Source organism: Cyprinus carpio, chromosome A17 (genome assembly GCF_018340385.1).
Source record: "Cyprinus carpio isolate SPL01 chromosome A17, ASM1834038v1, whole genome shotgun sequence".
NCBI lineage: Eukaryota > Metazoa > Chordata > Actinopteri > Cypriniformes > Cyprinidae > Cyprinus > Cyprinus carpio.
Window position 1 is genome coordinate 27385770 of NC_056588.1, and position 14037 is coordinate 27399806.

The 14037-nt window shown below is 41.7% G+C and overlaps 1 protein-coding gene across 1 annotated transcript; it reads right to left on the minus strand.

Annotated features, from left to right (window-relative positions):
* Nucleotides 1-647: 647 nt before the first annotated feature.
* LOC122148223 lies at nucleotides 648-3160 on the minus strand. Its single transcript, XM_042774550.1, has one exon. The coding sequence runs from the start codon at nucleotides 2601-2603 to the stop codon at nucleotides 696-698; it is 1908 nt and encodes a 635-aa protein (XP_042630484.1). The 5' UTR covers nucleotides 2604-3160; the 3' UTR covers nucleotides 648-695.
* Between the last annotated feature and the right edge of the window lie 10877 nt (nucleotides 3161-14037).

The window sequence follows — 14037 nt, forward strand, 5'->3', positions numbered from 1 at the left end:
AGGGGAAGAGGATCTCGCACTTGAGCCCAGACTTTCAGCTGTTTGAAGTCTAGTAAAGGCTCAAAACGATCTAGCAGGTCTTTGCCGATGAGAAATGAATAAGTGTTCATTGGTGAGACATAAATAGGATGTACTAGGCTCATAGGACCGATAGTCAGGTGGATGGGAGCTACGTTTCTAAGCTGGATGTCATTTTGGCTGTATGACTGTACATTCAGCTCGCAAGTGTGGAAATTAAGAGTTCGATTCTGTCTTTGAGCTTCAAATTTGAACTTATCAAATAGTTCAGCCGAAATCAACGTGAGGTCTGAGCCTGTGTCCACAAGGGCTTCGAGTCTCATTTCCTTTTCTAAGGTGATAGTTAGGTAGAGTTTCCGAGCCACTCCCTTCTCGATCAGGTTCCCCAGGAGTTTTGGTGTTGGGGCTTGTGTGTCGATCGATAAGCAGTCATGGTATGTCTTGTGTGTTTCGTTGTGGGTACAGATAACCAAAACCGCACTTTCTGGTACCTCAGTGTGAGGGATGATGATTTCTTGGTGAGGAGGTGCAGACGTCACCTGGACTGAGTGGGTGCTGCTGTCGTTTGATGATGCAACAGCTAGTTCAATAGTTTGTGGTTGCAAAACAGTGTTCTGGGTGCTAGGTTCAGTTGCTGAGACGTCGGGAAGGGTGTTGGTTTCAGGCATAAGGTTTAGTCATGCGGTGTCTGGTTTATCCCTCTTGTCTTCCTTGTGAGGTTTCTTTTTAAGGAACTCTCTCAGTACATTCAGAAGTTCTGCAGCTTTGGATGTGGCTGCACTTTCCTTGTTAGATGTGGGTTCAGCCTTGAGCTTCCAAGCATCACGTTGAGAGTGTTCCCCCTCCCGGCTCCCTGGGCTTGGTGTTCTGGAGGCTGTAGGTCGGCTATTTCTGAGTCGCCGGCTGGCTTCCCAGGTGCCCTCCCCCTTTTGGTTGTGGGAGGGGCGAGGCCGGTCCCAGGATCCTCCAGAGCGGTCGTTCTGTTGCCTCGGACGGGCACCACCACGACCACGCTGCCCTCTGCTGGCTTGGAACGGTCTTGACTCTCGGTTGTTGGGTCTATAACTGTGGTGCGGTTGGGCGCCCTCTAGGGTCAACTCTGAATAGGACTCAGAGACAGGGCAAATAGTTGGGTGTTTTACAGTCTTTTCTGACACAGTCTTTTGTTTGGTGTAAGCCTTATGGGCTAAGTCGCGTAACTGTTGCGTTGACATGCTACGCGGGCACGCTAATACTCCCAAATGGTGGCTTACAGTAGGATGGAGATTTTGAAGAAACAAAGTTCGGAAGTTAATGTCTTCCTCCATGCCTGGTTCATTTCGTGCTCCGAAGTAGGCACGTCGCAGTCGGTTATAGAAATTTGGTGGGGTTTCAAGTCGACCTTGCTTGAGGTCCATTGCGGTTACTAACCCTTGGTCTGATTCTGGATCAGAGAATTCACGCACCAAAGCTTTTCGCAGTTGCTGGTAGTCTGTTTTGACAGTCTCTGGTTGACGGTCTAAGAAACTGCGTACCTCACGACTGGACGTAATTCTGAGCAGGTACAGTTTGTCCCAAGTGGTTACGTTGGCGACAGTTTGTAAGTGAAAGTCTATGTCCTGTAAGTAAGCGTGAATGTCATGGCCTCCTGCAGGATCTGGGTTGAACGTAGGGATGTTTCTAGCCAGCTTGTCCAGTTCTTTGGGAGCCATGTGTCTGTGGCTGGTGACCAGGACTTTCTGGAAGGGTTTTCCCTCCCCCGCTGCTGACAGGGGTTCGTGCAGGCTGGTTGGTGACATTTTGAAAAGCAGGCTTTCACTCCCTTTTTCAGCTCTAAGTTCTTGGCTGAAAGGCTTGGGTCCACTGGCCAGGGGAAACTCTGTGGAGTGTTTTTCCTCTTTTTGTTCACTTTGCAGTCTATAAGAATGTTTCAGTTCTCTGTGAACGATGTCAAGTTCATCTTTTAGACAGTTTTTATGCTGTGTAAGATCATGGATTTCAGCTCGGGCCATGTTCAGGTGATTTTCATAGGCTTTAGCTTTAGCATCTCTTTCTTTCAGTTCAATTTCAGCCCTTTCAAGGAGGGTTTCAGCTTGTCGGAGCTTTGCCTCGAGTCCCTCTCGGGCTTCTCTCTCCAAATGTTCTCTTTGGTCTGTGTCCAGACGAAGATTCTCCAGGGCATTTTGAAGTCTGTCTACTTCCTCCTGTAGCCCTGGGTCTGTGGCATCCTCTTTCTCGTGCTGGTCTTGGGTCTCGAGAAGTAGCTTATCTAGACGGCTCTGGGTGTGAGCCTGATGCTTCCGGGCTTCCTCCGCTTGAAGTCTTAGAGTTGCAGCTTCCTGCTCCAGGTCGAGGTAGCTCTTTTCGCTGAGCCGTGCCTGGGCGATGAGGAGGTGAGCTAGGGTCCCGGTGATCCTGGCGAGTTCTTTGTGGGGGTAACTCTGCGTCGGATCGTGTGCCATCAGCTGGTCCATCTCAGTGTCCAGTTGTCTTTGGCTCAAGTGATGCAGGTCACTGGTGTCTGTGGGCAGGAAGGGGGTCGTCATCGTTTCCAGCCATGTCGCTAGCTGATCCCAAGGGACTGCGGGACTGGATGAACGGGACATCCTGGCTCACTGCGGACGAGAGAAACACAGCACACACACAAAGAGGCCAATGCAAGTTTGTTTTCTGGCTAACGAGCTATCGTACGGGCTATGCCGTCTATAAGAATTTCGGCTAACTGATGCAGACAGTTAGACGGGTTCAATTACGGGTCGGCCCAAAATAGAGACTTTGACAGGTGGTAGCCTCGTGGGTCACCTGGTGACACCGGCTGTTCGGTTGTCGCTCTACTACTTAGCTCTCCTTGGGGTCTCTCGGTGAACTGTAAGAAACAAAATCACAACAGCATGAAAAGGGAAAAAAAAAAAAACTGAAGATAGGAAAGAGCACAGTGAAAACAGAAACACCAAATAAATTGGTCTGCAATGAAATGGAATGAATACGAACGCTGGAAGTGTTAGGAAGAAAATAAAGGGGCTAAACCTGCTACCTTTCGCAAAAGTTTCTGCTAGGGCCTACAGCACGTGTGGCTATGGGAGTAAGAGACCTAGGAAAAGGGTGTGGCTTAGAGAGGAAAAGTGGACCAAACACTTAAAAATATATCCGGGGGAATATCTAATATTCTGGGCCTTATAATAAGTGGATGGGTTTTATCCACAATCAAATACACAAAGGATGAACAAAGGAAACTTAAAGTGAATTAAGGGAGTTCCACAATCAAATACACAAAGGATGAACAAAGGAAACTTAAAGTGAATTAAGATTTGTTTTGTTTAACATCAACTGAGTGAATATATATGTAGAAATTAAAGGCAACAGCTGTACCTAATTATGATAAAACAAAAAAAGTAATTATGATAATGATGGTAACTATCCAAAATAACCTAATCCAAAAGAGAGAGAAGAAAAAAAAAAAAAAAAAAAAAAAAAGAGGAAAAGACAGTATGGAACACAGGAGGAGGACGCAGTAGCTGTTTTTCGCCACAAGGGGGCGTACTCCCTCTCTGTGCTTCACCAGGTGAGCAGAAAACTTAAATCAAATTAAAAATTCAAAACTGGTTTAAATTGAAATTTAAAATAAGCATGTAAGAAGAATTAAAAGGAAAATCTGAATAATATCCTATAACAATCAATGATAACAGTAAGGTATCATTAATAATTATGAAATAATCAAAAGGGGTAAGAGTAGAAACATGCAATTCAAAACAGAATTGAAAAGAGAGAGATCAGAGAGCTGAACGCTGTGAACCGACTTAACAGGAGACGGCCACTAGATGGCTCACTTCCTTCTAAGTAGGTCAATCAGTGGTTTACCTGAGACATTTAATTTACACTATTAAACAATTAAATTTTAATTCAAATCAATGTTCGAACCAAACTCAAAGTAAATGTAAACAGTCAAAGGCAGGAAAATTTGTCTAACATAAAATAATATTCGCACGAGCAAAGCTGTAAATGCAAATAATTATTGAGAATTTAGACAGGCTAATTCAACAACCACAGTGAAATTTAAAATAAGCAGTAAGAGTGCATTATCTGAAACGGCCACGAGATGGCGTAATTGCACTCATGCAGGCTGAAATCAGAAGGCGAAGCGTAATTTGAGACTTCTAAATACGTAAAGGACGCCCTCTGGTGTTTAGTCAGCGGAATTACAGACAACCTCAATGTGATTTAGAATCTGAGCGTTTGTCGGCTGATTTTCTGCGTCAAAATCACAACTAAACAAACAGACAAAGGTTTTAGGACCTTTGCGGTGCTATATATACACAAGAGCGTGAGGCAGGATTTCTTCGCTGCAAAAACACGCAAATGTGAGCAACAGGAATTGTCCGTCTGTTGCACTCCCATACACATTTATCAAAATAGCACTTATGATTTAAATGTTTTAGGTTTAAAATCGGGTAGCTAAGCCAATTTTTAGACCAGGAGATTTATCGTTTATTTTTGAATATCACTGTGGTTTACCACGAATTCAATAACGATACAAGTAATTACAAGGCCTTTTAACGACTGAAACAAAGGAACTTCGCTCTGATCAGATTTACGTCTCGTCCTAAAAAAAGAGATTTCTTCGTCTTTAATAGGCGGGTTATTAATATCAAAATGTTCTCACTGCAGAGAGATCTTGGTCTTTCTTAACAGGAGACTTTTAACATTATACTGCAGTGTACTTTCATTAAAAATAACAGTGACTATGGGTTTTCTTTTTAGAAACTGTTAATGTGCTGAACAGCTGGCTTTTGTGCCAAAGGAGTTCGCTCGAAGCGCGACGACTTAACTCACAATTCAAAAATGCGCGTGCATAATATTAACATCCAAAAATATGCATGAATATGAATATGAATATTGCTCACCAAAAACAAAGTTTGAACGCTGCCCAAAATATCTCCACCAAAAAATATGTAGCAACAATCACTTTCTGGGGAATAATTAACTCAAATGAAGTGAATATTCATGAGTCTATGAATATGATGTGCTTATTGCTTACAAATATTAAATTACCCAAAGAGGGAATATTTAATCATTTAAAGGTAATCTTTACTAGAATTAATGTAAGTTATCTAGACAATCTGTTCGTCCCGCGAACTGGATGCTAGACTCCCTTATCAAATATCAATAAAAATACCCTTCTTACAAACTCCAAGAAATATTAATCTTCTGATCAGGAAGAACAATATTTTATGTGTCTGTAGTATTTAGATTACTGAATAGTAATTACTAGAAAACAAAGCTTGTAGCTTAGATCACACGATTCAGGGACTTCGATCTTGATGAGCAATAAAACGGTTCAATTCAAGCAAATTATTGTATTTAATAAAAGCGGACTAAAGAGTACATAACTACAATTCACACAGAGTAAATATGAGTATATAGCAAAACAAACAATACAATTTAAACAAGATAATCAAACGAAAATAGTAATGAGATAGAGAGAGAAAGAGAGAAAGAGAGAGAGAGAGAGACAGAGAGAGAGGGAGTCAACAGAGAGAGAGAGAGAGGGAGTCAACGAAGGCAGATCTCAGAGTGACAATTTTCAAACAGTTAACTTTGCGAGAGACTCCAAGTCATTGGATAATTTCACAAAAGTGGAATAGCCTAGACAACCTTAAACAGCAATTTTTAAGTTGCGATATAAGAAAATACTTGCTTTGATCTGGCTCTTGTGTGTAGCTGAGCTCAAATTGTCCGTTGTTGTAGCTTCTGCGTTGTCCGTTCCGGAGCTGATTATGCGTGAGTTCGTGGTTAACGCGAATGTAAACTTTGCCAAAAGATGATTAGACTTAAGTTCGTTTGGCTCGTGAGGACAATTGAACGAAGTCAAATATCAGAAGACAATAAAGAAAAACTAAGATAAAAGGAAAAAGTAAAGAAGAACAAACGGAGGGACTTCTTGAGAAGTCCGATCGCAAAGCTGGGAAACCCCCCTCTTTCTCTGGCGGAATGCCACGAGCAAGGGTTTTCCTTTGTTTTTATTGAAAGGTTGGTTCACACCTATGTCACCTTATGAACCAATGAGGTGTGAGAAACTGAGGCGGGAAAAAATCTTCTTTGTCTGCTGATTTCCGCCCACTGGTCTAATTTATGGCGATGACAAAATTACACATTTTTCCTCAGAAAGATTGTACTTCTGAAACAATGCATCTTTTTGTAATTTGCCGTTGAGATTCGTCACAGTCGGGTTTCTGCGATCATACAGACACCATAAACTATAACTTTGCGAGACAGGGATACAGAGATACAGAGTTGTTCCTAACTACAAGCATATAAAGTTTGATTAAACACACAGTAAACATTATATCTATTCCACTATATCACGTGAAGACATCTAAGCACATAAAGAGATACATTTAATACATTTAGAGGTAGTTTATCAAAAATGTTCATGTGTGAGCCAGAAATGCTCGTGTGGGTGTGTGTGTGTCTAGAATGTCGTCGTGCTGTGAGTAAAAGGGCGGGTGATTGTCTTTCCTTTGATGCTCATGAGAGTGTCTCTGGATCATCGAAGGTGTAATAAATGTCACGAGGGCTGAGATGTCGTCGACATCGGGGCGCCCGAGTGGGGGGTTTTATGTTGGCGGATGTCGTAAAGCAAAAGTCCTTATCTTTTTTTTTTGTAAGTTCTTGTCTCTGAGTGCAGGATGTGTTAGAGAGTCAGGATTCATTAATATGAAACAGATGGTTGAATACCATCCGCTCATTAGTGTTACACAAGTTACTGTCTAATATAACACCCAGATTTTTGACAGTAGAGGAAGTAACAGTACATCCGTCTAATTGCAAATTGTAGTCTACGAGATTCTGTGTAATGTTTTCTGGTCCAATAAGTAATATCTCTGTCTTATCTGAATTTAATAGGAGAAAATTATTGGTCATCCAATCTTTTACATTTTTAACACACTCTGTTAGATTAGATAGTTTTGAAGTTTCACCTGGTCTTGAGATATATAGTTGAGTATCATCAGCATAACAGTGGAAATTAATCCCGTATTTTCTAATGATATTACCAAGGGGCAACATGTATATTGAAAATAGCAGAGGACCTAGGACAGATCCTTGTGGCACTCCATATTTTACTGGTGATAAATGAGATGACTCCCCATTTAGATAAACAAAGTGGTAGCGATCGGACAGGTAGGATCTAAACCATCTTAAAGCCTGCCCTTGGATACCTGTATAGTTTTGTAACCTATCTATGAGTATGTCGTGATCTATGGTGTCGAACGCAGCACTAAGATCAAGTAAAACTAGCAATGAGATGCAGCCTTGATCTGAAGCAAGCAAGTCATTTGTAATTTTAACAAGTGCAGTTTCTGTGCTATGATGGGGCCTGAAACCTGACTGAAATTCTTCATAGAGATCATTTTTTTGCAGGTAGGAGCACAATTGAGCAGACACAACTTTTTCTAAAATTTTAGACACAAGGGAAGATTTGAAATGGGTCTGTAATTTGCCAGTTCACTAGGATCTAGTTGTGGTTTCTTAATAAGAGGCTTAATAACCGCCAGCTTGAATGGTTTTGGGACGTTACCTAAAGATAACGACGAGTTAATAATATTGAGAAGCGTTTTTTTGCTACAGGTAACAACTCTTTCAGTAATTTAGTGGGTACAGGATCTAATAAACATGTTGTTGGTTTAGATGCAGTGACAAGTTTATTTAGCTCTTCCTGTCCTATAGTTGTAAAGCACTGCAGTTTATCTTTGGGTGCGATGGATAAAACTAAAGTATTAGACGCTGTAGAATCTACATTTGTTATTGTATTTCTGATGTTATCTATTTTGTCAGTGAAGAAATTCATAAAGTCATTACTATTTAACTGTGAGGGAATATTTAGATTGGGTGGCATCTGGTTATTTGTTAATCTAGCCACTGTGCTAAATAAAAACCTTTGATTGTTTTGGTTGTTTTCTATGAGTTTGTGGATATGCTCGGCCCTGGCAGTTTTTAGAGCCTGTCTATAGCTGGACATACTGTTTTTCCACGCAATTCTAAAAACTTCCACGTTAGTTTTTCTCCATTTGCGCTCAAGACTACGGGTTTCTTTCTTGAGAGCGTGGGTATTACTGTTGGACCATGGCACAGTACGTTTTTCTCTAACCTTTTTCAATTTGATGGGGGCAACAGCTTCTAATGTATTAGAGAAGATACTGCCCATGTTGCCAGTCATTTTGTCTAGTTCATGCGTATTTATGGGTACACAGAGCACTTGAGATAAATCAGGCAGGTTATTTGCGAATCTGTCTTTGGTGGCTGGAACAATAGTTCTGCCTGGACGATAACGCGAAGCTATATAGTTATTATCATCAATACGCAAAATGCACGATACAAGGAAATGGTCAGTAACATCACTTTGAGGTACGATATCTATGTCAGTAAGATCGATTCCATGCGATATAATTAAATCTAACGTATGATTAAAACGATGAGTGGGCCCGGTGACATTTTGCTTTACTCCAAAAAACAGTTTAATAAGTTTGTAAACGCAAGTCCTAATGCATCATTTGTATTATCAATATGAATGTTAAAATCTCCGAAAATTAGCACTTTATCAGCGGTAACCAACAGGTCTGAGAGGAAATCTCCAAATTATTTTAGGAATTCTGTATATGGCCCTGGTGGTCTATACACAGTAGCCAGAGAAAGAGATACAATAGATTTCTTTTGCATATCTGACAGTGTAACATTAAGCATAAGTATTTCAAATGATTTAAACCTGTATCCTGTTTTCTGGGTAACACTGAGAATATCACTATATATTGTTGCAACACCTCCCCCACGACCAGTCTGACGGGGCTCATGTTTATAACAGTAGTTTGGTGGAGTAGACTCATTTAGACCAATATAATCATTTTGTTTTAGCCAGGTTTCAGTCAAGCAGAGTACATCAAAACTATTATCTGTGATCATTTCATTTACAATAACTGCTTTGGGTGTGAGTGATCTAATGTTTATGAGCCCAAACTTTAAAAATTGTTTTTGTTCATTTATTTTGTTTTTCTGGTTTAATCACGATAAGATTTTTTCTAGATCCTACATTAAATTTATATTTTGACCTCACTATTCGGGGAACAGACACAGTCTTAATAGATTGGACAGCGCAAGTACTTCTAACATTTAAACGGGTAGAACAAAAGCCATCATAGCAGTTATTTGAAAATTGGCTTACTAGTCAAATGGAGCGTAGAGTCCTGGAGATGTTGTCCGAGAGCAGCTCCTCTCCGACTCTGCTGGGGTGCAGGCCATCAGCGCGAAAAAAGCCTAGGTCGCTCCCAGAAAAGATTCCAATTATTAACAAAGAGCAGTTTCTGTTCTTTACACCGTGACAATAACCATTCATTTAGAGCAAAAAGTCTACTGAACCTTTCATGTCCTCGTCGATACGTGGGCAGTGGTCCTGACACGATCGTCGCCGCGGGCGTCATGCTGCGAACCGTCTCGATCAGGCTCCTGAAGTCCCTCTTCAGCGTCTCCGTCTGCCGCTGCGTGGTGTCGTTAACCCCGCCGTGAAGCACGACCGCTCTGGGGCTCTCGTCGGCCTTCAGGATCGCGGGTATCTGTGCAGAAACGAGAACACGAGCACCAGGGAGACAGTGAGTGTGCACTTTACCTTCGGCTAACGTAGCACGGACGTGTCGGACGATGGAGTCTCCCGACGATCACAGCGTCACGTTCCGTCTCACGGAGGGGAGAGAAGCGGTTCCGTGTGGAGATCTCGAAGACCGGAGGGGGAGAAGTCGTCGCCCTGGGCCTGGCTCGCGTCCTCCGCTGCGGATGCACCCAGGGTCCGTGGTGTCCCGGCGCCGGAGTGAAGGACATCTGGGAAGACCGCGTCCTGGGTGCACCGGGCCTGTGCAGAGAAACACACGGGGTGGAGGTGGTGGGACTGTTAGCAGCGCGCTGTATACTTACCCTGGACTTGTGAGCGTCAGCCCAGGAGGTTTCCAGCGCAGCTCTCCGCTCTCTCAGCTGGGCCTGCCTCTGCTCCAGGACCCGAATCTGCTTCTCCACGGCCTCCAGCTCGAGCTGCACCGAATGCATCTCGAACGTGTCGTCACCTGCACTCAAAGGTAGACAAACATCCGCCATTTAAGCAAGTTACAGTGAGTAAAGCAATTGTAATGTGTGTGAATAGAGTATTAGCGATGCACGCGGGTTTAGCGACCGCCACGCTGGTGATGCTAATGGGCTATAAGCTACTAGCGGACTCGGGCGCATCCCTAGTTTCTTGCACACTGATTTCATATTAGTGATTATCATTTCAAGAATCGCATCACCTCTAGTGTTATTCTGGACAACCTGAAAAAGTTTATTATTCAAGCAGATATCCTGGACTTTGAGATGATTAAAATCTCCAAGTATGATGAGGCCAATATCTGGGTGCTTGGTACGAAGCAGATCAGATGAAGCTATTAAGTGCTTGATGAATTTGTCCTGATATAATGATTGTGGCAGTGAATAGACTACACACAGCAATAGCAGATATATGCCGTGGAAGTCTCAATGGTCTCACATTCACCTACAGACATTCAAGGTGATCAGGAACACTAATACAGGTTAAAGGATAAGATGGGATACTTTCTTTGATGTACAATGCAACTCCTCCACCTCGAAGTGTGGTTCTACATTTAGAAAATAAAGTGTATCCATCAATACCCAATAAATCCTCAGGCATGTGGGGGGTAAACCAAGTCTCTAAAATTGCAGCTACATCCACATGATTTTCCATCAAAATGGCTTGAAATCCATCAGTCTTGTTTACAAGAGATCTAGGGTTCGCCATCAAAAGAGTTGGTAACATAGCATAATTAGTTGGCCCTTTGTGATTTACTTTGACTTTAATCAAACTTGATTCAAATGTATCCCTGTTTCTTAGTCCAAACAAGCATAATGTTTTGTGACCGAATCTTCTGCCAACAATGGTCTTAATTTTATGCAAAGTTTTCTTACCCCCTCTGCATCCTCTTTTCCTAGTGGGTGCCGGTGCAAGTCCTTCATTATATAAAATCTTTCTTAGCCGAGGGCTTGATGGAGGAGCTGATTGCTTGAGACTCTTCAGGAATTCCATAGAATACTTAAATAAGAGTTTATTTTATACCATTTTCAAAAAGGATGTACCAGACTGTTCCAGCTTAGTACATAAGAAAACTAAACTTCAGAAGCTCAAGTAGATGGTTGTTCTAAAAAAGATTCTTATCAGATTACAGTAATCACCTCTTGTTGCCCAAACGCATGAGACAGCCATCTTGGGCACCAGACCTTTCATATTCACCTATTATATTTCATTATTATTTTTTTAAATCAGGGCTATTGGTAATAGTTTTTTCTGTTTGAGGGTTTTACAGATATTTAACCAATGAAATACAATCAAAAGAGCTTGCAGCTAAACCTCGTAACCCCATTGGATCCTCTAATTGTCAGTCAAACCACATAACTCCACCCCACCTCCATTCAGAATGAAGTGCCACGATGAGCAGTTTGAAGACAGATGTCTACTTCTTCGCGATGCAAGGGTGAATAAAGAACTGATTTACAGTGTTTTCTTTACTCAAGAACACTGTCTACAAAGGCTAATGCTGAAATATGCTAAATGTTGCGCTGAGATGCGGAGGGGAGAAAGGCATTGGAACTCAATAGAGTCTCAACATTTCCTGATATTTTGAGTTTTTACTTGTTTGACACACAAAGCTGTGCGCAAACAGAAACACGCATACGCACACATACACAGATATTCATTTATTAAAAAAAAAAAAAAACTAAAGAAAACTAAAAAAAAAGAACACTTTCTCTTTAGGAAGAAAAAGGGCAGGTGCTCATGCCACCTTTGATGTCCATGTGTGCATGTGCCTGGGGTGTAATTTTGCAACAAAGTTTTATTTTCTGATGCTTTAGGCTCATAATTATTTGCCCAATAATGTGAGAAAAAATTATGTAATGAATCACAGAGTTAATCATTTATTATCATAAGTTTCATTTATTAGAGAAGGACATTCTTGATCAGGCAGAGTGAGTACTTCTGGGTAGTTCATATTTACAAGTTGGGAAGTAGTAATTATGACATCAAGAGTGCTCAAGTCACTTTGGCCCCATTTACACTGCATGGTTCAAGTGACCCAATTCCGATTTTTTTCCTCTCATGTGGCACAGATCGGATATGACCGGTGAACGTGTAAGCAGGAAAAAACCGCATGGATTCCGATTTTCTCAGATCGGATTCAGGCCTCATTCATATGTGGTAAATAAATCGGATATGAATCGGATACGTGCATTTGCGTGTGCCATGTAAGCAGACAAATCGGATATTCCCCAGTAAATGCGAGTCGTACGTCATTAAAAAAGTGACGTCAACTCAGGTGGACACCACCAACTGAGATCACATGACTTATTATAGGCGTGATAGAGGACGAAGGATACACACAGTGGAGCAATGCGGAGGTTTCATGTATTTTAAGTCTTTGGGGCGAAGAGACAGTGCAGGCAAAAATGCAGGGTTGTTACAGAAATAAATAAGTTTGAAGACATTTCACGAGATATGGGGAGGCACGGTTTAAGCGCTTTTTTCTCTGCCGTACGAGACCAATGTTTTGCTGATTTTTTTTTTTGTTGACTTTTCAATATATTATGGAAAGCAAAACACTGTATAATTTTATTTGCATTTGCATCCATTGTATTTCGTGCTGTTTTACTTCCTTTTCCGAGTCAGAACGTCTACGTTTGGTAGTTTCAGCAGTGTATAGTGTAAATGCAAAAATCGGATACGGGTCACTTTTAAAAGATGATGTAAGCGTGTCGTCAAAAAAATCGGATATAGTCAGAAAATTGGATTTGGGCATCAAGACCTGCAGTGTAAATGCAGCCTTAGGTTGGAGCAAGATGGTGATGAACCACTTCTAAAAATCAGCAGGATTTTTTATTTTTATTTTTTCATTCGATTTTTTTTGTTTACTCAATTTGTGAAGGTACTGTAAATTGAATCATAATATACACTAATGAGCCATTAAATTATGACCACCTATTTAATAATTGTAGGACCTCCTTTAGCCCACAAAACAGCAGGCACGTGGCAAGACATTGATTCGACAAGATTGTGATAGGTCTCCTGGGGTAACTGGTACTGTAACAGCAGCTCCTCCAGTTCCCATACATTGCAGAGTGGTGATGTAATGGGAACCCACTTTTTGACTGGGTTCATATCAGGTGAATTTGGAGGCCAAGGCATTAATAGAAATTCACCATCATTTTCCCAGAACCAGTCCTTGACGAATCTGGCAGTGTAGCATGGCCATCACTGGCAAGAAACACAGTTTCCATGAATGGGTGCACTTGGTCTGCAACAAACGTTAAGATACCTGACAGTGGTCAGGGATTATGCTATTGGGATAATGGGGCCTAAAGTGTCCCAAGAAAATATTGCCCACAGCATAACATTGCTGCCACTGGCCTATATCTGCCCAACAATGCATCCAGGTGCCATAGTCTCTGTTGGTAATCGATGTATCCATGCTTGGCCGTCGATATGATTCATCCGAAATCTTGATTTGTCAGACCATTGTCTCTTCTCAGCCATCACAGTTGGTGCTGATACGTGCGTCACCCACTAGGATGATCAACTCGGTCCTCAGGATCCAGTCCAGCCATGGGTTGCAATTGGTTTTAAAAGTGGTCTTTTACCTCATTTGGACTTTTTTCGGCTGGGGCGTAGATGGCTAGAAGGTACACTTGGATGGTGCCGTGAACAATTAGTACAGCCAGGCAGTTTGTTATTGGTTGCAAGGCCAATACATTCCTTGTTGTCAGGTCTTCCACCATTAAGCCAACTCCAGCCTCTTACAGCATTATTTTTCATGTGAACTGGGATTATATACAATTATTGTTCCAGATCCAGTTAGTCAAAGTTCGGATAACGCTACAATCATGATCTTACACGTAAACAGCTCTTTGGCAATTATCTATTTTTTAGCGATGTGTTGGCCGGTCCGAACCTTTCCAAGCTGC